This window comes from Artibeus jamaicensis, unplaced genomic scaffold, assembly GCF_021234435.1.
Source record: "Artibeus jamaicensis isolate MK-2021 breed Jamaican fruit bat unplaced genomic scaffold, CSHL_Jam_final contig_288, whole genome shotgun sequence".
NCBI lineage: Eukaryota > Metazoa > Chordata > Mammalia > Chiroptera > Phyllostomidae > Artibeus > Artibeus jamaicensis.
The window spans coordinates 302,436-327,147 of NW_026521645.1; the positions used below are offsets into that span (position 1 = coordinate 302,436).

At 45.7% G+C, this 24,712-nt stretch overlaps 1 protein-coding gene across 3 annotated transcripts in view; it reads right to left on the reverse strand.

Moving 5' to 3' along the window:
* Positions 1-23,147, reverse strand: part of FGD3 (FYVE, RhoGEF and PH domain containing 3) — a 49,824-nt gene extending 26,677 nt beyond the window's left edge. For 2 of the 3 annotated variants that reach the window (XM_037157081.2, XM_037157079.2), the window contains exons 1-3: positions 22,932-23,145; positions 9,499-9,661; positions 8,008-8,534 (exon numbers count right to left, since the gene is read on the reverse strand). In XM_037157081.2, the coding sequence (XP_037012976.2) occupies positions 8,008-8,463 (456 nt within the window). In that variant the 5' untranslated portion in view covers positions 8,464-8,534; positions 9,499-9,661; positions 22,932-23,145. Of the gene's footprint in view, positions 1-8,007; positions 8,535-9,498; positions 9,662-22,931 lie in introns of all 3 variants that reach the window. The other variant, XM_037157082.2, reaches the window with a different exon arrangement.
* Positions 23,148-24,712: the final 1,565 nt, after the last annotated feature.

A 24,712-nucleotide genomic window follows, 5' to 3' on the forward strand; every position in this document is an offset into this window, starting at 1 on the left:
ACTCTGGAGACCAGATGAGAAGCTACAGCTCCTAAGCCATCCTAAACCAAGAAGAGATTCTCATAAATGCAGTAGGAAACTGGCAGTATTTAGCATGCCCTTTCATGTCCCTTCCCACACAGCACAGCATGGCACAAGTGAAAGGAAACCCCCTTTATGGGGGCTCCTCCCTCAGGATGAAAATAAAAGAATTAAGTATGTATCCAATGTTCTGACCTATTTGAGGGCTGCTTGAGGGATTGGTTTCTCTCTTTTATGACTTGGAGAACTGACAAGACCAGCGCCAGGATTTGAAAACAAAGGCAAACAGCCCATCAGAACTGATATTCTTCAGGCAGGTGTCAGGGGAGTGAGAGATCAGAAAAGGATTAAAAAGATCCCAGGATTTTAGTCAGACTGATGGTGCTTTTGGCTTGTACAAAGACAGCAAGCAAAGTATGGAGAGGTGATTGTTTTCCAAATGCCCAAATTACAGCCAAAAATTACCAAAAAAGAGAGGAAAATGACTCAATCAGAGGAACAAAATAAAATTTCAGAAACCAACCCTAAAGAAACACAGATCTATTGTCTGCTTGACCAAAAAGAAAAAAAAAACAAAACCCTGTCATATAGATACTCAGTAAGCTAAAAGAAAACAGATAAACAACTGAACAAAATCACAAAAATGACGCTTGAGCAAAGTAAGAATATCAACACATGGGAACTATAAAAAAGTTCCAATTAAAAATCACAGAGATGAAAAATAAAACAAATAAACTTTTTTTAAAAACCTCATTAGAGGAGTTTAATACAAGATTTCGTCAGCCAGAAGAGTCAGCAAACTTGAAGATAGGTCATTTGAAATCATCAAGTAAGAGGAACAAAAAACAAAACAAACAAAAGAATGAATAAAAACAAAAAGTACCTAAGGAACTTATGGGGCACTAATAAGAAAACTAATACCTTATGGGAGTCCTAGGAGGAAAAGAGAACTTATTTGAGGAAATAATGGTTGAAAAATTCCCAAATCTGAGTTAAAAAAATGGACATACAAATTCAAGATGTTCCAGGAATTTCAACCAAAATAAATCTAAAAACAAACAAACAAACTTCCAGTCAAGATGGTGGCATAGGCAGACAGAGCTTGCCTCCATCCACAACCACATCAAAATTACAACTAAAATACAGTATAACCATCACACAGAACCATCAGAAATTGAGTTGAATGGAAGTAGATTTCTGTACTCGTTTCAAAACTGGATGGGACACACACACAGCATATCAGTAAGAAAACAGAGGACTTGTACAACACTAAAACCACAGGGACCCAACAGACATACACAGAACACAGCGGAACACACATTCTGCTCAAGTGCACATGACATGTTTTTCAGGAAAGAGCACATGTTAGGCCCCAGAACAGATATTAACAAATTCAAGAAGATTGAAATCATATAAAGTACCTTTGCTAATCCAAATAGAATAAAACTAAATTCATACAACAAGGAAAACTGGAAAAATCTATAGCTGTGTGAAAATAAGACAACATACATTTAAGAGTCAAAGAAGTCATAAAGGAAACTAGAAAATATATTGAGAAAAATGAAATTGAAAACACAATATACCAAATGATGGAATGCAGCATAAGCAGTGCTGAGATGAATATATATATAGCTGTAAATGCATACATGGACAAAGGATAAAGATCTTGAATCAGCAACCTAACTTGACACCGCAAGAAACTGGGAGAAAAAAAAACTCAACCTAAAGCAACCAAAAGGAAGGAAACAACAGAGATTAGAGCCAAGATAAATGAAACAGAGAATAGAAGAACAATAGAAAAATCAGCAACATTAAGAGTTGTTTTTTGAAAGATAAAATCAACAAAATTAATAAACCCTGAGTTCAACAAGGAAAAAAACAGAAGACTCAAATAACTAATATCAAAAATGAAAGAAAAATATGACAATTGATGCCACAGAAATAGAAAGTAGTATAAGAGAATATTATGATGGCCGTTCTCACCAGTGTAAAGTGGTATCTCATTGTGGTTTTAATTTGCATCTCTCTGATGGCTAGTAATGCAGAGCATCCTTTCATAAATCTCTGAGCCCTCTATATGTCCTCCTTGGAGAAGTGTCTGTTCAAGTCCTTTGCCCATTTTTTTCCGACCTGGGCAGGTTCATCCCTCCTTAGGCAACCTGGTGGCCCCCCGCTCCCAGGAGGTCACCATATTGATGCCAAACTTAGTGCAGACACCCGATTGGCATAGCACACTACAGCCCAGAACTCCTGGGCTCAAGCGATCCTCCTGCCTCAGCCTCCCAAGTAGCTGGGACTACAGGCGCACGCCACTGCATCCAGCTTTGCCCATTTTTTAATTAGGTTGTTTATCTTCCTGGAGTGGAATTATGTGAGTTTTTTATATATTTTGGTGACCAAAACAAATCAACAAAGAACAAGTGTTGGAAAGGTTGTGGAGAAAAGGGAACCCTAGTACACTGTTGGTGGGAATGCAGACTGGTGAAGCCACTGTGGAAAACAGTATGGAATTTTCTCAGAAAACTAAAAATGGAAATGCCTTTTGACTTAGCAATACCTTAAGAATTCGGAAACACCAATTCAAAAGAACCTGTGCACCCCAATTTACAGCACAATTTATAATAGTCAAGTGCTAAAAGCAACCTAAGTGCCCATCAGTAAATGACTGGATGAAAAAGTTGGTAATTTACACAAAGGGATATACAACCAGCAAGAAAGAAGGAGCTCCTACCCTTCATGACAGCATAGATGAAACTGGAAAGCATTATGCTAAGTGAAATAAGCCAAAGATTGAAATGGAAATACCATATGATATCGCTTATAAGTGGAACCTACTCAACAAAGCAAACAAGCAAGCAAAGTAGAACGAGAGACATTGAAATAAAGAACAAATTGACAGTAACCAGAGAGGAGGGGGAGAGGGATGATAGGGGAAAGGACATCAAAGAACATGTATAAAGGACACATGGACAAGATCAAAGGGGGTAGGTTTGAGAGTGAGAGGTGGGGATGGGTGGGGTGGGGGGTATGGGGGGGTAAAAATGGAGGCATCTGTACTTGAACAACAATAATTTTTTAAAAGATAATATTTTGAACAATTGGATACCATAGAATAAATGGACAAATTTCTGAAACATGCAACCTACCAAGACTGAATAAAAAAGAAACAGAAAATTTGAATGGACTTATAATAAGAAAGGAGATTGAATAAGCAATTAAAAATTTCCCAACAGAAAAAAACCCAGGGGATTTCATGAGAAAATTAATAATACTAGAGAATATTTTTCTCAGATGCTTCCAAAAAATTGAAGAGGATAGACTATTACCAAGATTACTTTATGAGTCCAGCACTACCCTGACACCAAAGCCAAAGAAGGATACAACAAGAAAAGAAAACTACAGGACAGACTTTCAGCCAAGATGAAAGCATAGGTAGATACACTTTGCCTCCTCGCACAACTAAAAGAGGATAACAACAACTATAAAAACAAAAATAACCAGAACTTCCAGAAAATCAAATTGTATGGAGGTCCAACAACCAAGGAGTTAAAGGAGAAACATTCATCCAAATGGGTAGGAGGGGCAGACACAGGCGGCTGGGGTGGAGAGGAATAACTGCAAGGCAGTGACTATCCAGTCACTGGGTGAGCAAGGCAGTGGCTGGTGGAGTAGGCAGTTGCACATTTGCCTCTGGATAAACCAGGAGGAACAACTGGGGAGTGAAACAGACCATGCAACCCAGGGTTCCAGCATGGGAAATAAAACCTCAAAACTTCTGACTGAAAAAACATGTGGGGGTTGAGGCAGCAGGAGAAACTTCCAGCCCCACAGCAGAGTTCGTTGGAGGGACTCATAGGGTCCTAGAACATACACAAACACCACCTGGGAATCAGCACCAGAAGGCCCAATTTGCTTGTGGGTAGCAAAGAAAGTGACTGAAAGAGAGGAGAGACCTGAGCAAGTGGCATTGTTCTCTCTCAGACCCCTTCCCCATATACACTGGCACATTGCAGGGATGTGGGTGGCCCTGCCCTGGCCAATACCTAAGGCTCCACCCCTTACTATATAATAGGCATGCTGAGACCAAAAAAAAAAAAAAACACAAAAACATGGCCCTAATGAAAGAACAGATCAAAGATACAGGGAAAAAAATGTACAACTAAGCAATGAAGAGATAGCTTACCTATCAGATGCAGAGTTCAAAACCCTGGGAAGCAGGATGCTTACACAAATGGTTGAGTATGGTTGAAAAATAGAGGTAAAAGTGAAGGTTATGAAAAGTGAAATAAAGAAAAATTTACAGGAAACCAACAGTAAAGGAATGGAAACTAGGACTCATATCAAGGATTTGGAGCAAAAGGAAGAAATAAACATTCAACCAAAACAGAATGAACAAACAAGAATTCGAAATAATGAGGAGAGTCTTAGGAACCTCTGGGACAACTTTAAACATTCCAACATCTGAATCGTAGGGGTGAGAAAAGGAGAAGAGGAAGAGCAAGAAACTGAAAATTTATTTGAACAAACAATGAAGAAGAACTTCCCTAATCTGGCAAAAGAAAGAGACTTCCAGGAATTCCAGGAAGCTCAGAGTCCCAAAGAAGTTGGACTCAAGGAAGCACAAATCAAGGCACATCATCATTCAGTTACCCAAGATCAAAGATGAGGAGAGACTCTTAAAAGCAGCAAGAGAAAAGGAGATAGTTACCTACAAAGGAGCTACCATAAGACTATTAGCTGGTTTATCAAAAGAAACCTAACAGGAAAGAAGGGGCTGGAAAGAAGTATTCAAAGTCATGACAGGCAAGGACCTACAACCTAGATGACTCTAACCAGCAAAGCTATCAGTTAGAATGGAAAAGCCGATAAAGTGCTTCCCAGATGAGGTCAAGTTAAAGGAGTTCATCATCACCAAGCCCTTATTTTATGAAACGTTAAGGGGACTTATCTAAGAAAAAGAAGATCAAAACTACAAACAGTAAAATTACAAACACAACTATCAACAACTGAACCTAAAAAAAATACAAAATCAAAAATGAAGTAAGCAAACAACTGCAATAGGAACAGATTCATAGAAACAGAGATCACATAGAAGGTTATCACTAGGGAGGGGAAGATAGAAGAATGGGGGAAAAGCTATAGGGAATAAGAAGCATAAATGGTAGGTATAAAATAGGGGAAGGTTAAGAATAGTATGGGAAATGGAGAAGCCAAAGAACTTACATGTATGACTGATGGACATGAACTAAGGTGGGAGAATGCTGGTGGGAGGGGAATGAAGGGCAGAGGGGAATAAAGGGGTAAAAAAATGGGACAACTTTAAATAGACTAATTAACAACACATATTTTTTTAAAAGAAAACTACCCTGATGGGGTAGGAAAATATCCCTGATGCAAAAGTCCTCAACAAAATATCAGCAAATTGAATTCAGTAGCATATTAAAAGGATCATACAAAGGGGAACCCCCCAAAAAACCAAATTGGAGTTGCCTTCTGGAGGGTGGGCCCCTTGTAGTGTAGGCTTTTCCCCCCTTGGTGAGTGTTCTAGAAACTCATCCGTATCAGTGTATCAGCTGGCATTGTCATGAGAGGCTGCATTTGGCTTTAGTGATTTTTTTGTAGACTTTTTTGTGCCCATTTAATGATGGGTAATTTGTTAGTATGCCTGTCCACACCATGCTGAGTGCTCAACAGATTTTTTTTTAAAAATTGCATGACCTATGTCCCCACCATCCCTATTCACCTAATCTCACCCCAAGCAACTTTTTTGTTGTTGTTGTTTCTCCAGATGAAAAACGTCCTCAAAGGGAAACATTTTTCCTATGTGGAAGAGGTGAAACGAAAAACAGCAGAAGCACTAAAAGTCGTCAAAATTGACTAGTTTAAAAATGATTCTGAGCATTTAAAAAGTCTTTATAGTGTATCGTGTCAAATAAAGAGTACTTTGAAAGTGACTGAAGTTTAAACATGTAAAATTGTGTATCGTGTCAAATAAAGAGTACTTTGAAGGTGACTGAAGTTTAAACATTAAAAATTGTGACTAAATCACAATTTTTCATAAATAAATTTCTAGTTTTGGGGGTCCCTTCTCATATACCATGACCAAGTGCAAATTATTTCTGGAATAGAAGAATTGTTCAATAGATGAGCATCAATCATATTATATACCACATTAACAGAATGAGGGGAAAATGCATGAGTATTTGAAATGACACACCAAAAGTATTTGATAATATTTAACATCCATTTGTGATAAGAACAGTCAACAAATTAGTATTAGAAGAAGAATATGAACTTCACATAATAAAGGCCAATTTGACATATGTGTACACCTGCATCATCTCCCCATGTCAGCATCCCTTTATTCTACATGGATAGGGAACATGAGGCAAAGGGTCCCTGGGCTCCTGGTTCAGAGCCTCACCCTGAGGGTGGGACCAGTGTCTGATAAAAGGCATTCTAACCACAATCCCATTACAGAAAACATAGACCCATTCCCACCAGTTGCAATGTAATATGATATTTTCATGTCACAAATACAGAGGTTTGAGCCTTCCCCAGCAAGCCTTAGGCCTCAGGAGCCCCACAGATTCTGTGGAGGCAGGATGGGGCCAGGCCTTGGGTCTGCACTTGCCCCCAGTATGTGGGATACTGGGGCTGTCAGCTTCCCTGGAATGCACCTTGAGAGTCACAGGTAGTAGTCAATACATCATTTATTTTTATTTTATGATGTTTTGACATCTTGGGGCATTGCTTACCCCAGAGGAATTATTCCTCCCAGGGATAGCTGATTCCTAGGAATATAAAAGACTAGCCTAGATGCACATCTTTCCTATGCAAACCAATCCATTCCTAACCCACACCCCAACCATCTCCTTCATATTTGCTATTCCCACTATCCCCCTACCCTAATCACCAAGGGACAGTTCTGTGCACAGAGCCCACTGGACTTAATCAAATTGGTGTCCTGAATGTAGTAGCTGCCTCACCTGTTCCTTTCCAAAGAAACTACAATAAAGGCTCTTGCCATCAATTCCCCTGACTGCCTCCTGACCAATCCTTATGCTTCCCCACAGGACCTCTGTGGTGTGGTGTGAGTAACAAACTATTTTTCAGTGGTTGTCATCTCTTGATCTATTGGCCTCACCATACTCAAATAATGATTAAAACATGACCCAGTTCATCTGCCAGAAATCTGGCTTTCATGTGTGTAGGCCCACAGCTGCCCTTTGCCTTCCCAGGCCTATCTCCTAGTGCTGCCACAAGAGCCAGCACCATAGTCATCAAGAGCCAGGAGGCCTAACCCCTCAAACACCACCTCACTTCTCTTTGGACACATTCACTTACAGCTTATTCATGCCATTTTCCCCATCCACAGGTGGTCTCCCCTAGGCAGGGGATACCTAATTTATTTCTATGTCCCCAAAAGTACCAGTATAGAGCACAGAGACCAAGATGCTAAAGGGACACCAAGGAGCTTTCTCTCAAAGCCAACCCATCACACTGTGGACACAGCTGCTCCCCAGGCCACCTACTCTGGGCTCCATACACGTGCACAGACTCCCTTTCCACTTCTGCCCCACCCTGTGGACTACTCTGGGGTTTCCCCCTTCACAAAACAGGTGACACTCATGCTGCCTTCCTCATGGGGGTTCTGCAAGGTGGCCAGCAAGCAGGGGCAAAGAGTGCTAGTGGTACGACTGTTCATACTAAGACTGATGGTCAGGTTATCCTGGGACAGGGTTCCTGTGCCACTGTGTATCTGTGGAAACCAGGCTCAAGAGTGAGGTTTTCATCCAAAGTGTCAGGGGAGGTTGCCTGTGTGGTACTTCCCCAAGACCTGCACACTGAGCCATTGAAGGGGACTCTCTGAACATGGTATCTGAGCAAGCACCCAACTACTAGCACCAAGTGTGGTTGATGCCACAAGCAAACCTCACACCCCCTTAGAATAACCCTACCACCCTGGTCAGGAGGGCAACCTACCTTGGCTGTGTCCGCATGGGCCCTTGGGGGGCTGTTCTTTGGCTTAGGCTCCTCGCTGCTGTCCCTGTCCACATCACTGTTGGCCTCCTTCTGGGGAGTCTTGCTGTCTGGTGCCATCACTGGGCACAGCCCCAGGATGGTAGAGCCCAGGCCTGCCTCATTGCCCTTATCACAGGGAAAGAGCTCACTGGCAATGCTGCAGGATGGGCTGTCAAACCCGCTGTCCCTGTTAGGGATCTTAGTGCTGTCTGGGAGGCTATTCCCCACAGCAGCCTGGCCACCAGGGTTCCTAGTGGCATGGTCCTCATGGTGGACTCCAGGCCCAATGGGAAGCACTTGGAGCTTCCCTGGGTCTGTGCTGGGCAGCTCCAGGGAGGAGCAGCCAGGCCCAGAGTCTGGCCTTCCTAGGGTGGCAACAGGGGCTGGAGCTGTTGATGCCCCCTCTCCTGATTCCATCCTCAAAGCTGTCTCCGAGCTCTATGGAGGGCCTGGCCAGGTGTAGGGCAAGATGGGGAGAGGTGAGCTTCCTGTAAGAGAGAAATGAGCACAGTCAATACCAGCAGGGCTGTGGACCACTTCTGGTGCAGCCCCCTGAAAGCAGCATCCAGATGTGTCTCCTGGAGAAAGTCAATAGGAGGGAAATGAGCTGGGCCTCGTTGAACTGAATAGCTGGCCAGCTTCAGCTGGCTCTATCTAAACAGGCTTTTGGGCAATGGCAAATAGAAAGCATTATATTTTGAAAATAAAATTTTACATAAAAAAGAAGAAAAGAGAGAGAAGAAGGGAGGAAGGGAGAGAGTAAGGAAGGAAGGGAGGAAGGAAGGAATCCTTTAGTATGAAGCTATCTGCTGCTCAATGAATTCAAAATATATGCACAAAGTAATAGCAACAACCATTTTGAGTATAGGGTATCAGGTCTACAATGTGCATTGCCACAGTGCTTTTTATGCTATGATGTGGCTCTGAGGTGAGGCAGGATCTCTGTCAAGATCCTGATTCACCACCACTACCAGGCACTTCCCGGAGACACCAGCACCTTCACATCCCAATGGTACACCTTGCCTGAAAGCCCTCACTCAGGAGAGGCAAGTTCAAGCATCATTCTAGGTGCACAGAGAATGTGTGCAAGTTCTGCCAAAGAGGGTCAAGTGTGAGACTCCACAAAAGTGAGACAGCCCTGGCTGGTGTGGCTCAGTGGACTGAGTGCTGGCCTGAGAACCAATAAATTACTAATTCAGTTCCCAGCCGGGGCACATGCCTAGGTTGTGGGCCAGGTCCCTGGTGGGGGGGCGTGTGAAATGCAACTACACATTGACGTTTCTCTCCTCTCCCTCCCTTCCCTTCTCTCTGGAAATAAACAAATAAAGTCTTTAAAAAAAAAGAATGAGATAGGCAGTTCATGAAATCTTCCTTTTAAACCTTCAGTGGTGTTGCAGAGGAGGACAGGAACCAGGAGCAACAATCCTTATCCCTGAGGGTCAGGCCACTTACCAAATGCCCAGAGACTTCAGGGGCAGTGCTGAGGATGGTGAGTGGATGCCTGCTCCCTGCTGGCCAAGTTCCGAGGGTCTAACCTTGCTGCTCAGGGCTGGGACAATTCACTGAAAGTCTTTTTCTTGCCCAGCAGGTTTGAAGTAGAGCAGTTCAGGAGGTTCTAAAGGAACATGAAAGGAAAATGAAAACCACCTCCACTGATGCTTGGAGTGGCCAGGGTGACAAGCCCAGTTCTAAATGGAGAGGATGGAAAGGCAGGCAGCTCCTTGTTATCACCCTACTTGGTGGACCACAGGCAGGTCACAGAGGCCCACAGGTAGTCAGAGCATGCTGCTTCTCTGGCTCTGAGCACCTGAGATAGTGACCCCTGTTGTAAGGCAGCTTCTAGGGCCCAGCTTGACACTCTCGGGTTAGAACTAAGTCTGTCCCTGGCCACATGAGGTCCACACCTGGGAGGCAGGGTGCCCTTAAGTGTGCAGAGCCCACCCAATGTGGAGAGCTGGTGGACACCACCACGTACCTTCCAGCCCATACCCTGAACACCTCGCTGACACACTCTCACTTGGCTGTGCTGCCAGGAGCTTCTTCAAACACTCTGCTCCTCACTCATTAAACAGTAAAGAGCCCTCAGTGAAGATGCAGGTCCCACACACACAACCAGGCAGGTGTCCCATAGTGTGCCCTTTGGCTGCTCACATGGCACAAATGTCTCTTGGCAGAGCTCAATGGGAAGTAAAGCATCAGCCCCAGTGGTTCAGCACCAACTCCAACCCTGCAACAACCCCCCTGCCTTCACATTCTCTTGTGGCCTCACTACTTCTGAGCAGACATTAAGTGACACCAAAACCAGTGGAGGGTGCACGTTTATCATCGGCCACTGACACATTCTTAACAAGCTAATCTAGGAGAAATATTAAGAGTTATAAACATAAAATATATGCTTTGCTGCATTCTTCTCATAGCACAAGAGGTAACCTCAAATTTCCAGAAACCAGACATGACACAACAGTAAAAATATGCCAGATGGAATCCAGGCCTGGCACTCAGCCACAGGATGTGCAGCTGCTGCCAGCTGGCACCAGGTGGAACCTGGCCCAATTCCACCACAGGGTCTCCTGCTTCCAGTCAAGATATAGTGACAGAAACAGCCCTTAACTTCTTGTCTGAAATCAGAAAAACCTGGATAAAACATGTGAAACAATGGTTGGACAGACACCCTACACCAGGCAGTGAAGCTCCATGCTCCTGAGATGCAGTAACTGGTACAGTGTAGCCCATGTCACCCCAGCTGCCTAGAGAAGGGGACCCCAGGTAGATGCCTGAGTGCAGAGATGGAGCTGGGAGTCTAGAAAGACCAGATGGCTGGGGGCCACAGGGTGGAGCACTGGAGAGGAGAGAGCAGCACAGAGAGAGGGAAAGTGAAGAGAGCCCTTGAGGAAGGCTCAGCACAGATGTGCGGAAACCATGAGGCTGGAGAAAGAATCTCCTGAGAAGGTGAAGGGAACAGTACCTGGCATTCAGCACCTGACTGAAAACCCCAAGATACAGGGCATTAGACAACTTGGAAGGGTCTTGTGTCAGTGTGGGGGACAGTTAACTCCACAGTGAGCTCTACTCAGGTCCTACCTAACAAATATTGATGAATCTTAACAGGAAGCCACTCTGTCTACAAGCAACTTAACTGCATCCCTGAACAGCACTCAAGAAAATTATAGGAACACAAACATAGCCAACACCCAGCAAGGTGAGATTCACAGTGTCTAGTCCCAATCCCAAAATTATGAGGCACACAGAGGACCGGAGTACACAACCCACAATGAATAGGAATAGTCAGTGAAGGAAAACTAACCCACAGTGGGTCCCAAGGTGAGAAATAGCAGACAAGATCATTAAGGCAGCTGAGGTGCCTGCATTCCATCATGTTCAACAAGTAAGCAGAGATGTGAAGGATACACAAGATGCACATTAAACTTCTGGAGGTGAACTCACAGATTGTGAGATTAAGATCGACTAGAAGGGTTCTTGATGGCAGATTAAACATTGTAGAAGAAAAAGTAGTGAATTTGAAGAGATAATATGTACTATCCAAAATGGAGAGAGAGGGAGGGAAGGAGGAAAGGAGAGAGAAGGAAAGTTAGCGAGATGTGGGGAAAACTTCAAGCAGCATAATATATGTGTGATAAGATTCTCCATATGTAATTAAAGTCTCAGAAAAGGAAAGAGCAGGAAGAATGTTTGAGGAAATGATAACCAAAGTTTCCCCCTATATGATGGAAACTATAAATCCACAGGCCTAAGAAACTCAGTAAACACCAAGCACAAAAAATATTTACATTTAAATATTTTTACACAGAGAAAACTCTAGGATTAGGTGGCTTCACTGGTGAATTCAATCAAGCATTTAAGGAAGAAATGGTGTCAGTTCTACATAAATCTTTTTCAGAACATTCAGGAAAGAAAGGATATTTCCCCACAACATGGATCAATCTAGAAATAACTGCTGAGTGAAAGGAGACAGACAAAAGAGAAAGTACATACTTGCTTTTCAATTTACATAGAATTTTAGAAAATGTACAGTAATCTGTGTTGTCAGACTGCAGACTGAGGGTTGCCTGGAAGGGGTGGTGGGTAAGGTGAGATGTGGGGGTTACAACAGAGCTTTTAAAGGGTAACAGACTGTGGTGATGGTTTCAAGGGTTTATATATATGTCAAAACATTGCATCATACACTTTAAACATGCAGTTCATTGTGTGTCAGTTGTAACTCATAGGTGAAGCCTCTGAGTTGTGCAAAGTAGACAAGTTGCTGACATTCCCAAGTGCCATTTTTCTTATCACAGAAGGGACCATGAATCATGCAGAAGATGGTGGTAAGGCAGGCATGGTGGTCTCATCCAAAGGAGAGGTGCACATCCTTCCAGTGGAGCCATGATCGTCTCATCTTCCAAGGACTTTTATGCAAAGGCAGCCAAACAGCCCTTGGGCAGACAAAAGAGCCCAGGGGTCAGGGAGAGGGCCTGGTGGGGAACAACCAAAACCACAACCAATCTGATTCAGGAAGCTGAGGTATGCAACCCATGGCCTCACTCAGCTAAGGATTGGCCTCCCGGAAGCCTTACCCAGGCCAAAGGAAGCACCAGAGCTGGTCAGGCCAGTTTCAGCCTCCCCTCCACACTGCCCAGGGGAGCCAGGGGGCTTTGGAGGAAGGGAGATACACATGCACATATGCCACACATACATACATACCTCCACAACACACATATATGCATGCATAGACACAGTTACACACACCCTGTGTCAGGAGCACTGTGTCAAGGACATGAGGATGATCCTGGCCACACATTGGTCTGGAGGTAAACAGCCCCCAGGACCTGGGCCCAGCAGACATCCTGTTCTGAACCTCAGGACTTGGTTCTGGGCTCATTCTGACACTCTCAAGGCAAGGAACATGTCACCACATAGGTAACAAAGAGCTGTTGTCAATTCTACCAGATCACTCAGCTCTCCCTTTAGAAACCCTCAGCTGCCTGAGCTGAGTGAGGCTGTCAACTGCCTACTCCAGGGAGTCCAGCCCAGATAAGTTACACACAGGTAAGCCAACCCGAGGTGAGCTGTGTATGCTGCAGAACTCAGCCAGGGCTGCTGTAGTAGACCGCTCTGCCTGATTTTAGGAATTGTATCCCTACCCCTTGTGGCTAAGGGCGAAAGATGTGACCTTTGGAATGCCAGCCGCAGGAGACAAAGCCTGTCTCTGGTAGCAAATGCTGCCTCAGTTCCTCTCCCTACCCCCATAGCTTGGTTGGAAGTCAATGACGGGTAAGACCCCCCACAACGGGGGGCAACCTAAGCCAGACTCGATCACCTGGGAGGCCTTCATGGAAGGACTCAGGGGGCTGCAACAGAGAGCAATGGACTCTCGCCCCCCTGCTTTGTCAAAGCCCGAGTCTCCATGTCTCCTGGGAGAAGCACTTCCTGGCTCTAATCCCCTTAAGCCTGAATACCTGATGGGGAGGGGTACAGCTCCTTGCCTGGCCAGAGTGTGTCCTGGGGGAAAATCTGGCACCACAAAGACTTGCTGATAAACCTGCGAAATTTGCTCTGCTAAGAGTGCTTTCATTCATATAATAAGCGTTCAAGAGGAAATGAGTATGTCTCCCAAAGTTTCTGCAACTCTCTTCCTAACACTCAGACTGAAACCCTCAGACCTCTTTGTAATGTTATCTACTGTTTGATCCTTGCCGCCCTGTATTCCTGTGTATTACAACCCAATAAAAGGCTATGGAAAAAGTCATTCAGGGCCTTTTTCTCCTCGGAGAAACTGGCCACAGCACACGCCTCCATCCCCAAACAGATCTCATCGCTTCTCGGCCATATTTATTCACTCACGCGTGTCCGTGGCACTGGGGGGATCTCTCGAAAGAGGTAGCATCAACAGGCTGCCATCACTCAGCATCTGGTTTCAACACTGGGACTGGGGAGGTATGAGGACTGCACAAGTATAGAGAAATTAAATTCATCCCACTCTCCAAGGGCTATGTGGATGCTTGCTGGAATTGGAATGAGAACAGGATGTCTGCTGGGCCCAGGTCCTGGGGGCTGTTTACCTCCAGACCGATGTGTGGCCAGGATCATCCTCATGTCCTTGACACAGTGCTCCTGACACATGGTGTGTGTAACTGTGTCTATGCATGCATATATGTGTGTGGACCATTTAAGTGGCTTCCTGCATAGCAGCAGGTGGAAGGGTAACATGAATGCTGTGGTCTCTCCCATATATAGGAGACCATTCTGCATAGCATGGGCAGAGTTCCCTGTCAGAGGACCCACACCCATGAATAGGTTCTCTCACACCTTCACTATACCTAGACTCCTATGAGACTTGCTTTCACTAAAACTCCCTCACCCTGAATTGAGGCAGAAAACATTTACTGCACACTAACTTCCTAAAATCCATGCTAAGCCTTCCATGGATGAGTGTAACTGGTTGGACCAATTTTCTCTTTTCATTTGCAAATATCCTTCTTCTGTGATGTGATTAGTGGCAGTGGCTCCTTTGTTTTCTGTAAAAGGTAACCCCTTAAAGCGAACCTGTGCATAGTAAATGAGGATCATCATGTAATGTGCTGAGAAACCCAATAAAGGCTGGTCGAGGCAAAGGTCATGGCTTTTTTTCCTCTTGAGAGAGAAACCATGCTGTCCCTTTTCCTCCACAGGACTCGGTAGTCTGTATAAATTTCTTGTGCGTCATCCACAATGTGGCAGACCCCACTAGCCGGGGTCCACATCACCCATATAGCTTGGTGCCTGCTGGAATTGGAATGGGATGATCCCAAAGATGGGTCATGAGACTGCCTACTGCCCCCCTGTACCTGCCGTCAGACATCTCCTTAGGAAACAGCACAGGAGCCCTGCTGAAACCATGACCACACCCATCTCATTTGTTCCTGTTACCTGGCACCCTAGAGGTCCTGAGAAGGCATAAAACTCCCCTCTCCAGTCACTGATGTGGCCCAGTGGCCTTGGCACATGGGACCCCAGCTGATGGCCCAGAGTAATCACCTGAGACAAGCCTTTGGAACTATCCCATCCCTGTTTGACAACAAGCCCAGTGAGAGATGCTCAGTTGCATCTTGCCAGCCCCATAATTTTGAGAGATGACAATGCTCAGTGGGATTTCTCTTTACTCCACCAAGTTCAGATGGTTGGTTACATGCAGGAGGTAATAATGAAAGTGCCAGGGGTGAACACCAGGAACCCCTGTGTGGCACACTTGCATGCAGGTCCATACACTGGGAGATAAGTCTGCAGAAACCACCAGGCCATAGCAGCAGTGTGAAAGGCCCAGCCGCACTAGCCATACAAACAGAACAACCTATGGCTGGTCACCCCATTATCCAGAACAGGGAACTTCACTCCAGGGTCTGGATCTGGAAGTGCTCTGGCTACAGCCAGCATGACCTGGGGTGTTTATCCTGTGTGCCTAGAACACAGAGATGGATGAGATGCATGAGGTGCCACATGCTTTGGCATGCAGTGGAGGCCAGTGGGACCTTGAGGAAAGAGGAGGCCAAAGGACACAATGAGCAAGGAAGATGCTCCCATGTGCTGCAGTTTGTCTTAGGGAAGCTGCCTTCATTTCAACACCAAGTTCCGACATGAACCCAACTGTATCCTCAAGGATGCATTTCTCCCAGAAAAATTGAAAACAGACACTTGAGCAGATATTTGCGCACCCATATTCACAGCAGCACTACTCACAGTAACCAAGAGGTAGAAGCAGCCCGAGTGCCCATTAACAATGAATGGATATAAATAAAATGTGGCAAGAACAAAGGAAGGGAATTCTGACACATGGTACAACATGGATGATCCTTGAGGACATTATGCTGAGTGAAATAATCCAGTCACAAAAGAACAAATACTATATGATTCCACTTATTTGAGGTCCCTAGAGTAGTCAAGTCATAGAGAGTAGGATGGTGGGTGCCACGGGCAGGGGCAAGAGGTATGGAGGGTTAGTGTTTAATGGGGTCAGAGTTTCAGTTTTACATGAGGAAGAGTTCTGGAGATGGATGGTGGTGAAGGTTGCACAATGATGTGAATGAATTTAATACCACTGAATTGGACACTTACAAGTGGTTTACATGGTAGATTTTATGTTACATGTCTTTTACAGCCATTTTTTAAAGTTTTATGCATTTCTCATCAGAAGTTCTCTGAATTAGTGCCAAGATGACAATGACTCAAAAGTACCTAAAATTTACTTTCTGCCCTGTAGCCCTATCACCCTAGGCCTCAACCCCTGGGCCTTTTTCTCTGCACTTCCACCTGGGAGACCCCTGGCCTGGCCTGGATCCAGCACTACTTATAAACCCCTCAGTCCATTGCTGATGCTCACTACCTGCACTGCCTGCCTTGCTCCTCAGGAAACAAGTCGGAGTGGGACTGCACACAGACCTGGGGTGGGGGCGGCAACTGTGGCCCACACTTGGTATGGGTCTGGCCTCTAGTTCTCCACCTGAAGAAGTAAGGCTCAGGGACAGCTTAGGGGCCAGCACAGAGTCTGGGTATCATTATGAGAGGCTCAGTAAATGATTTTTGGGAAAATACAGGATGATTTCTTGTATCAGTCTCAGGATGATTGCATTCTGAGAGAAAGCGGAGCAAGGGCCATTGTTCCCTCTCTGACCCCTCCCCCACATATAGCATCACAACCCAGCTACTGGGCTGACCCACCTTGGTGAACACCTAAGGCTCCGCCCCTCATACATAACAGGCGCAAACAGACCAAAAACTAAATATGCAACACCTCGTGGTTTCTCTGCTATAGGAGAGTGAACTTTGTCTCTCTGTTTCTACTGTTGAGATGCCCCCTCTTTAAGTCCCACTCTGGTCCTTTCACAGTTCCCAGTTGTTCGTGTCTCTTGTGGATAACAGAAAACGAAGCAACAAACAAACAAACGAAAAGGCAGGAGAAGGGAGGCAAAAGTGATGAGTTTGAGAGGAAAGGAAGAAGGACTAAAACAGGGAAAAAGAAAGGAGAGGAACAAAGTATAGAAAGATAAAGCAATAATAAAATTTAAAAATATCTAAGATTACTAAACAAATGCAAAAAAGATACTAAAAAAACAAAATAAAACAATAACAACAACAGCAGAAAAACCCTTCCCTTGTTGGTTTCAAACTGTCCAGACTGGTTTTTCTGGTTGCAGCAGGATCTCCTGTGGGCTGGGATGCCGTGCACACCAGCCAGGCTACCAGACTGGGGTGTGGGCGCCCGCACACTCGCCAAGTTGCTTGGGACCCACGGGTTCTGGTAGGGTCCTTCCCAGTCCTGTGGCGGGACTCAACCTCTTCTGCGCCTGTACACACTGGCCAGGTGAAACTGGCAAGGCTCTTCCCAGGCCTGTGGCGGGACCCAGAAGCCTCCACGCCTGTGCTCGCTCACACCAGGCTGTCTGGGACCCACAGAGCTGGCTAGGTGCCTCCTGGTCCCGTGGCAGGGACCTAGAATCCTCTGCTTTCTTCCTGGCTCACCGAAAAGCCAGGTGGGAACCAAGTCAAGCTGCCCTGGCAGGAGAACACCTCAGTCCACTTTCAAAAAAAAGAAAAAGAAAAAAAGAAACTCTCCAGACAGCCTGCCTCTCAGCCCAGCCCAGTCCCCAGCCAGACCAGTGAGGACAATGTGCTTCTCAAATCTCCCAGGCTGATGACCACAGAGTCTGCAGTTGCACATGGACCTCTGTCTTTGTAACCTTCCCTGATAATGCAAGCAGGCAAGCAGACAGGTCTCTGCCCAGTATTGTCCAGTTTTGCTTATATGGTGAGCGGGGGAGCTGCTGTCCCATGCTGGTGGCCACTGGGGCCACTGGGTGCCCAGACTCCAGTGGCAGACACCTCTGGTTGCTGGTCTCTGACTGACGGCTCTGGACTCTGACTGTAGAAGCAGCACCGGGGCCACCTGGCCAGGGCGCTGGCCCCCAGCCGCTGCTTTGTCTCCACTCCTGTCCCCAAGACCCCACTGACCTTCCCCTGTCTGGTGTTTCAGTGTCCATCACAATCTCTGTTCTTTTAATTTCACAAATGCTGGATAACCGATGGTTTAGTGTGCTGCTTCTCTATAGATCTGCCAGGATTTTGACCCAAAAGTACGGGAGCCAGAGTTCGCCCCATCCTACTCTGTCACCATCCTCCTCCAGTCCCAAAAACTAAATAAATAAATGGCTCAAATGGAAGAACAGATCAAAGCCCCAGAGTCAATACATCTAAGTGACCAAGAGATAGCAAACCTATCAGATGCACAGTTCAAAGCACTGGTGATCAGGATGCTCACAGAATTGGTTGATTCTGGTCGCAAATTAGATGAAAAAATGAAGGCTGCACTAAACAAAATGAAGGGAAATGCACAGGGAACCAATAGTGATGGGAAGAAAAATGGGACTCAAATCAATGGAGTGGACAAGAAGGAAGAAAGAAACAACCAAACAGAAAAGAATGAAGAAACAAGAATTCAAAAAAAAAATGAGGAGAGGCTGAGGAAACCCAGGATGTCTTTAAACATTCCAGCATCTGAATTATAGGGGTACCAGAAGGGGAAGAGGAAGAGCAACAAATGGAAAACTTATCTGAACAAATAATAAAGGAGAACTTCCCAGTCTGGCAAAGGAAATAGACTTCCAGGAAGTCCAGGAAGAAGTTGGACTCAAGGAGGAACACACCAAGGCACATCATAATTACATTAGCCAAGATTAAAATGAAGGAGCGAATTCTAGAAGCAGCAAGAGATAAAGGGACAGTCACCTACAAAGGAGTTCCCATCAGACTGTCAGCGGATTTCTCAAAAGAGACCTTACAGGCAAGAAGGGGCTGGAAAGAAGTATTCCAAGTCATGAAAGGCAAGGACTTACATCCAAGATTGTTCTATCCAGCAAAGCTTTCATTTACAATGGAAGAGCAGATAAAGCACTTCCCAGATAAGGTCAAGTTCAAGGAGTTCATCATCACCAAGCTCTTATTATATGAAATGTTAAAGGAACTTAGGCAAGAAAAAAAAGATAAAAATATGAACAGTAAAAAGGAAACTCACAGATATTGACCACACCTAAAACAAATGCAAACTAAGTAAACAACTAGAATGGGAACAGAACCACAGAAATGGAAATCACATGGAAAGTTAGCATCAAGGGAGTGGGAGAAGGAGAAGGGGGAGAATATACTAAGAATGAGTAGCATAGATGGTGGGGAGAAAATAGGGGGAGGGCAAGAGTAGCGTGGGAAATTTAGAAGCTAAAGAACTTATGACACATGGACATGAACTAAAGGGGGGAATGTGGGTGGAAGGGGGTGTGCAGGGTTGAGGGGAATGAAGTGAGGGAAATGGGACAACTGTTAAAGCATACTCAATAAAATATATTGAAAAAAAATAAAATCACACCCTGGCCAGGTGGCTTAGTTGGTTGGAACATTGTCCAGTGCACTCAGAGGTGGTGGGTTAGATTCTTTGTCAGGGTGTGTACATAGCTTGAGAGTTTGATCCCTGGTTGGGGTGCATACAGGAGTCAAAGTTTCTCACATCGATGTCTCTCTCTCTCTCTTCCCTTTCCCCCTCTCTAAAATCAATAAACATATCCTCAGGTGAGGATTAAAATAAAAAACTCTGCTGATATAAATAGCTGTTTATATTAAAAGATAATAATAATAAATAAAATCACAACCTTTAAATTAAACAAATCTTTACCTGTCCAGGTAGCTGGATGTGTGACAAAGCATATCAAAACTTGGGTGGATACTGCAAAATTGCTGGAGTTTTGCTGTATATTTGAAAATTTGTATAATAATGTTTTTGTATGAAACAGTTGACCCCTGCAGCACCTCATATGCCAGGTCCACACTTTGAGGCAATGGGGAGGGGGACTCCTCATTCCACTGTTTTTTTTGCTCACATTTTTTATTGTTGTTCAAGTACAGTTATTTCCATTTTCCCCCCACCACTCCATGAGTTCAGGCTGACTTCCTGATGGGCACCCTGGGCTCACTACATAATTCTCTCTACTTTTGATTATGTTGTAAATTTTTTTTGTTTTAAAAAGTAATGAGACAAAGCAAACAAGAATCTTCCAAAGGCTTCAATCAACACTGAAGTCCTTACACAGATGCAGCTCTGTGTAAGACGTAGCCCCTCTTTCAGTATTGTCCTGGCTCAGGCTTCTTAGATCACAGCCTGATCCACTACCTGCACCTGCCCTGCTCCCCAGGTATCCACAGATTCCCACTGTACTCCACACCAGGATATGACCACTGGAGGAAACAGGTGAAAAGATCACCTTTTTTACATGGTCCCAGCATAGTAAACAGGACCCAGTAAGCATTTTGGTAAATAAATGAATGGATGAATTGAATCAGCATTTCAAGCAGCCTTTATTTCTTTTCTAATATGTACTTTTATTTTTATTTATTTATTTATTTATTTACTTACTTACTTACTTACTTATGTACTTATTTATAGAGGGGAAGGAGAGAGGGAGAGAAACATCAATGTATGGTTGCCTTTTGTGCATCCCCTGCTGGAAACTGGCCTGCAGGGAAGCAGTCTGCAACCCAGGCATGTGCCCTGACTGGGAATCGAACCTTGATCCTTTGATTCACAGGCCTGCCCTCTATCCACTGAGCTACACCAGCCAGGTAATATGTACTTTTACATAAACATACAAAAATTCCCTCTGGCTAAGTCCAAATCTTGAAAATAAAAACTACAAATCAATATTGCAGAAGGTCACAGCCCACTTGCTATACCCTATCACTAGACCTGGCTCCTCTAGGATGCCTCACTTAACTTCACTGTCACTCAATCAGGTTATTTGCAGTAAAAGGACTGCCCAGATGGCAATTCACCCTTCCAAGCCACATGCCTGACCAGAAAGAACTCTGTGTCCTGAGCAATGATAGGCTCCACTTGGGCTTCTAAGATATTGGTGCTAACTTGTAAGGTTGGTCACCATCCACTAGAGACCTGGGTGACCAGTCTTACCACCACACATGGGGAGTCAGACAGAAGAAACTCCCAAACCAAGGGAACAGACAGAGGGAACAGTGTCCCAGGAAGAGGGAGCAGTGTCTCAGACACAGGAAAAAGTGTCCCAGTCAGAGAAAAAATTGTCCCAGACAGAGGAAACAGTGTCCTAGACAGAAGGAACAGAATCCCACAGAAAAGAAACTAGCGAACAGCATCTCAGACAGAAGGAACAGTATCTTGGAAGGAATCGTGTCCTAGACAGAGGAGCTGTACCTCAAACAGAAAAAATAACATCCCAGAGGGAACATATCCTATACAGAGGAAACAGTGTTCTAACAGAGGGAAGGGCACAAAGGCAAGTAAGATTGGACCAGACCATCTACAGAGCTAGTAGTGTGTTAGCAAGGGCCAAGTCCAGAGTGGGTGGAGGTGGGACCTAAACAGTGGAGCCAGGATGGATCTCACTGTGGTGGACAGACAGGGCCATGAAGGTGAATGACATTCCTTTCAGATCTGGGTTTCACCTCTGCCACTGTCAGTAATGCCCCAAGGTTGCACTTTGACTCCCAACCTCACCCTCTTTATGCTGGAGCCTCAGTTTCTTCAACTGTTGTTGGGGGCCATCAGAGCCCACCTGGGACAGATACAGAAGATACAGCAAGACAGGAACTCCCACTACTGTGGTTACTATCCTGGGGCTTAGGGCAGCAAAGCCCCACCTGTCCTCTGGTATCTCACTGAGCACTTCATGTCAGCTCTGACCTTAAAAAGACCAACTTCAATCCAGGCCTCTACCTGTGCAGTGTATATAGTCTTGTCCAGCTTCAGGAGCCACTGAACATGAGGAGGTGCTGGTCTTTGAGCATAGACAAATGTTAGCCTGGAGGAGCAGAACTAGGGCTTTGGGCCTCCTGCAACTGCACAACTGGGGACAAACCACTTCCTCCCTCTGCACCAGGCCCCACCCAGCCCTAGCAAGCTGTCAAGCACCAAGGTGTGGGTTTGGGGGATCTGGGGACAAGCTTGGGGCACAGTGTGTCTCAGTTTCCTTTCCTGCAAGAATGGCTGAGCTAGTGGGCCTTGGGTGCTATTGGGGACCATGCCCTGAGCACACCAGCCTTGGAGCTCTGTGCTCTGAGCAGGAGCCTGACACCACTTGGGCCCCACATCAGGAGAGCGAGACAGTCAGAGCAGTCAGAGCGGCAAGAGCAAGACAGTCAGAGCAGCTGCCCAAAGTCATGGAGCTGCAGCTGTGCACCTGGCGCTGCCCCACACTGTCTGGGTGCATCATGGGTCCTGAGGAGGTCCTGGTGGGACCTCCAGGAGGTCCTTGGCCCTCTTTCCCAGTAGCATTACCACAGACAAGCCCTGGCTGTCGGTATCAAAACTGCAGATTGCAGAGCAACCTTTTGGAGCCACATTGTGTGAAAAGACCTAGCCCCCTAGGGACTGTGTCTGGGACCATCCACCCCTCCTTGGCCCAGGTGAGGAAGACCCAAATAGCCCTGGGCCTGGCAACAGAAGAAGAGAAGCTGGGCATTTGGCCAGTGTGCTGGCCAGACTGAAGCAGGGATCCCCTCAACTGATCAGCCACTTGGACCCCGGCCCCTCCTGGGCTCAGGTTTAAGACTGAGATGCCCCAGATGACATCCAGCACTGTCCCAAACCTCTGCGTTTACAAAGGATTGCACAGTTGCCATTCCACAATAACCTGACTTTTAACAGCAGTATCAGAGGCACCACAGGAAGACCAAGGGACAAAAACAAGACACCATACAGTATCACCATGACAGCTTCCTGCCTTGAAGACAAGTCCCCAACAGTTCCTCCTCTGAATGTCCCCTGACCCAAAAGTGCCCCTTACAGGATGAATCCAGGCTCTCAGGGCTGCAGAGACCTGGGAGATAGCACCACTCACCTGCCCCTGAGGACACTCGAACTTCTCTCTGAGGCTGACTTTGGGCAACAGCAGAACATACTTCCTTTTGCTAGTTTTCGCAATATGGGTCACAAAATGATATGCATGTGCATTTCCGCATTGTCACACACCCAAGCTTGCTGGTGCTCCAGCTGAGTCATTTGTGAAAGCTCAGCCAAGACTGGTTGAAACCCAGGCTGTCTGAGACCTGGGCAGCAGCAGTCCACTGCAGCCTGCAGTAGCTTTAAGTTTAACAGGATGCTGTGGTGCCCCTGAGTGGTTCTGGGCTAGAGGAAGCAACCTCCACCGCAGTGGGCTTTTCTTAGCAAACCTGCACACACTCTCCATTAGAACTCTCAGAGAGGGGCATGTAGCAGACTTGAGAGGTGTGACTAGCCCCAGAACACAGGCGACAGCCCCCTGGGCTGAAATAAAGGTCCCAACCACCCTTTAACTCAGATGCTTTCATCTCAGGGCCTTCTTTGTCAGGAACAGTGAAAATGGCCACAGATGGTTAAAAAATTGAGAGACCCCACTGAAAATGGGTTATTTCAAGGTGTTCCCAGGGGTGAAGTCAGCCCTCCTCCCTAGAGAGACCTGCCCTGTGATGGCTGCTCCACCCATGGGGAGGGTTCTGTGTCTTTTAGGGAGAAAGTAAATATAGGAACAGGCAAAAGTGTGTTTACAGTTGTAATAGAAATAAATAATATAATAATTAATACATAATTATTTGAGTATACTGTGTTTTGCAGTATAGGTTCATAATTGTAAACCGACTTTTGCCAACCCCTTTACATGAAGACACAGAGGTCCAACAAGGCTTAGATCACAAATTCTGAACAAGTATAAATAATGGTTTCTTCATCCAACCCTGCGGGCTTTTTGAAAAACAAAGCCATTTCCCTGGGCATTGTTTTTCTTATTGTTATATGGGCTCATTGCAGCGTCCCCCTTGGGGATACCACCTCACACACAGGTAACTTGTGTGACAAATGAAATCTACAAGGGGCCACAGCTGATTCCTTCACCCCACACTGACCTCTCCTGGCATGTACCCTGAATGCACAGCCCTGTTTCTGCACAAGTTCCCAAGTGAGGCAGCTGGAGAGAAGACTTGTTCCCTCCCTCAGTTCCTCTAAATATTTACCAGTTGTTTGACAGAGGCAATAGGCTGAGAGATACTACCCACTTTCACCTCCAGATACACTTTCTTTCAACCCAAGATTTTAAAGATTCTACAAACAAGACTGATGAGCACACCATCACCTCCATAACAAATTGCCATGAGAGCCACCATGTGCTTGGCCCTGGGGGTTCTGCAGCCCCACATCATGCCTGGCTCCACACAGGTGCAACTCCTTCCAGGAGTCTACAGAACAAAGTGAGGACAAGTCTGGTTTTTCTGGCTACCACCATTGCTGAGGACTCAGAACCATCCCACCCAGCAGGTGACAGAGGATGGGTAGCCAGTCTCTCAGAGGCACTTGAGTTCACTTCCCAGCTCACAAGTTTTCAATTGTGCATATCACTGAGCCTCTTGGAGCCCCAGTTCTCATTTCGTTAAATAGCAAGAATACCAGATTCACAGTTGGAGTTTATGATGAACAATGGCCTGTCCTGCGGCAGGTAAACCATCCAAATGTTTCCAGCTCAGGTGGGGAAAAACAGCACCTGACACCATCCCCCAGCATAACCATTCCCCAACTGATGTCCGTGAGCCAGGAGACTGGTAACAGGACCCCATCAGGGCCTGGGGACCCAGGCCTGTGTCCCTGATAATC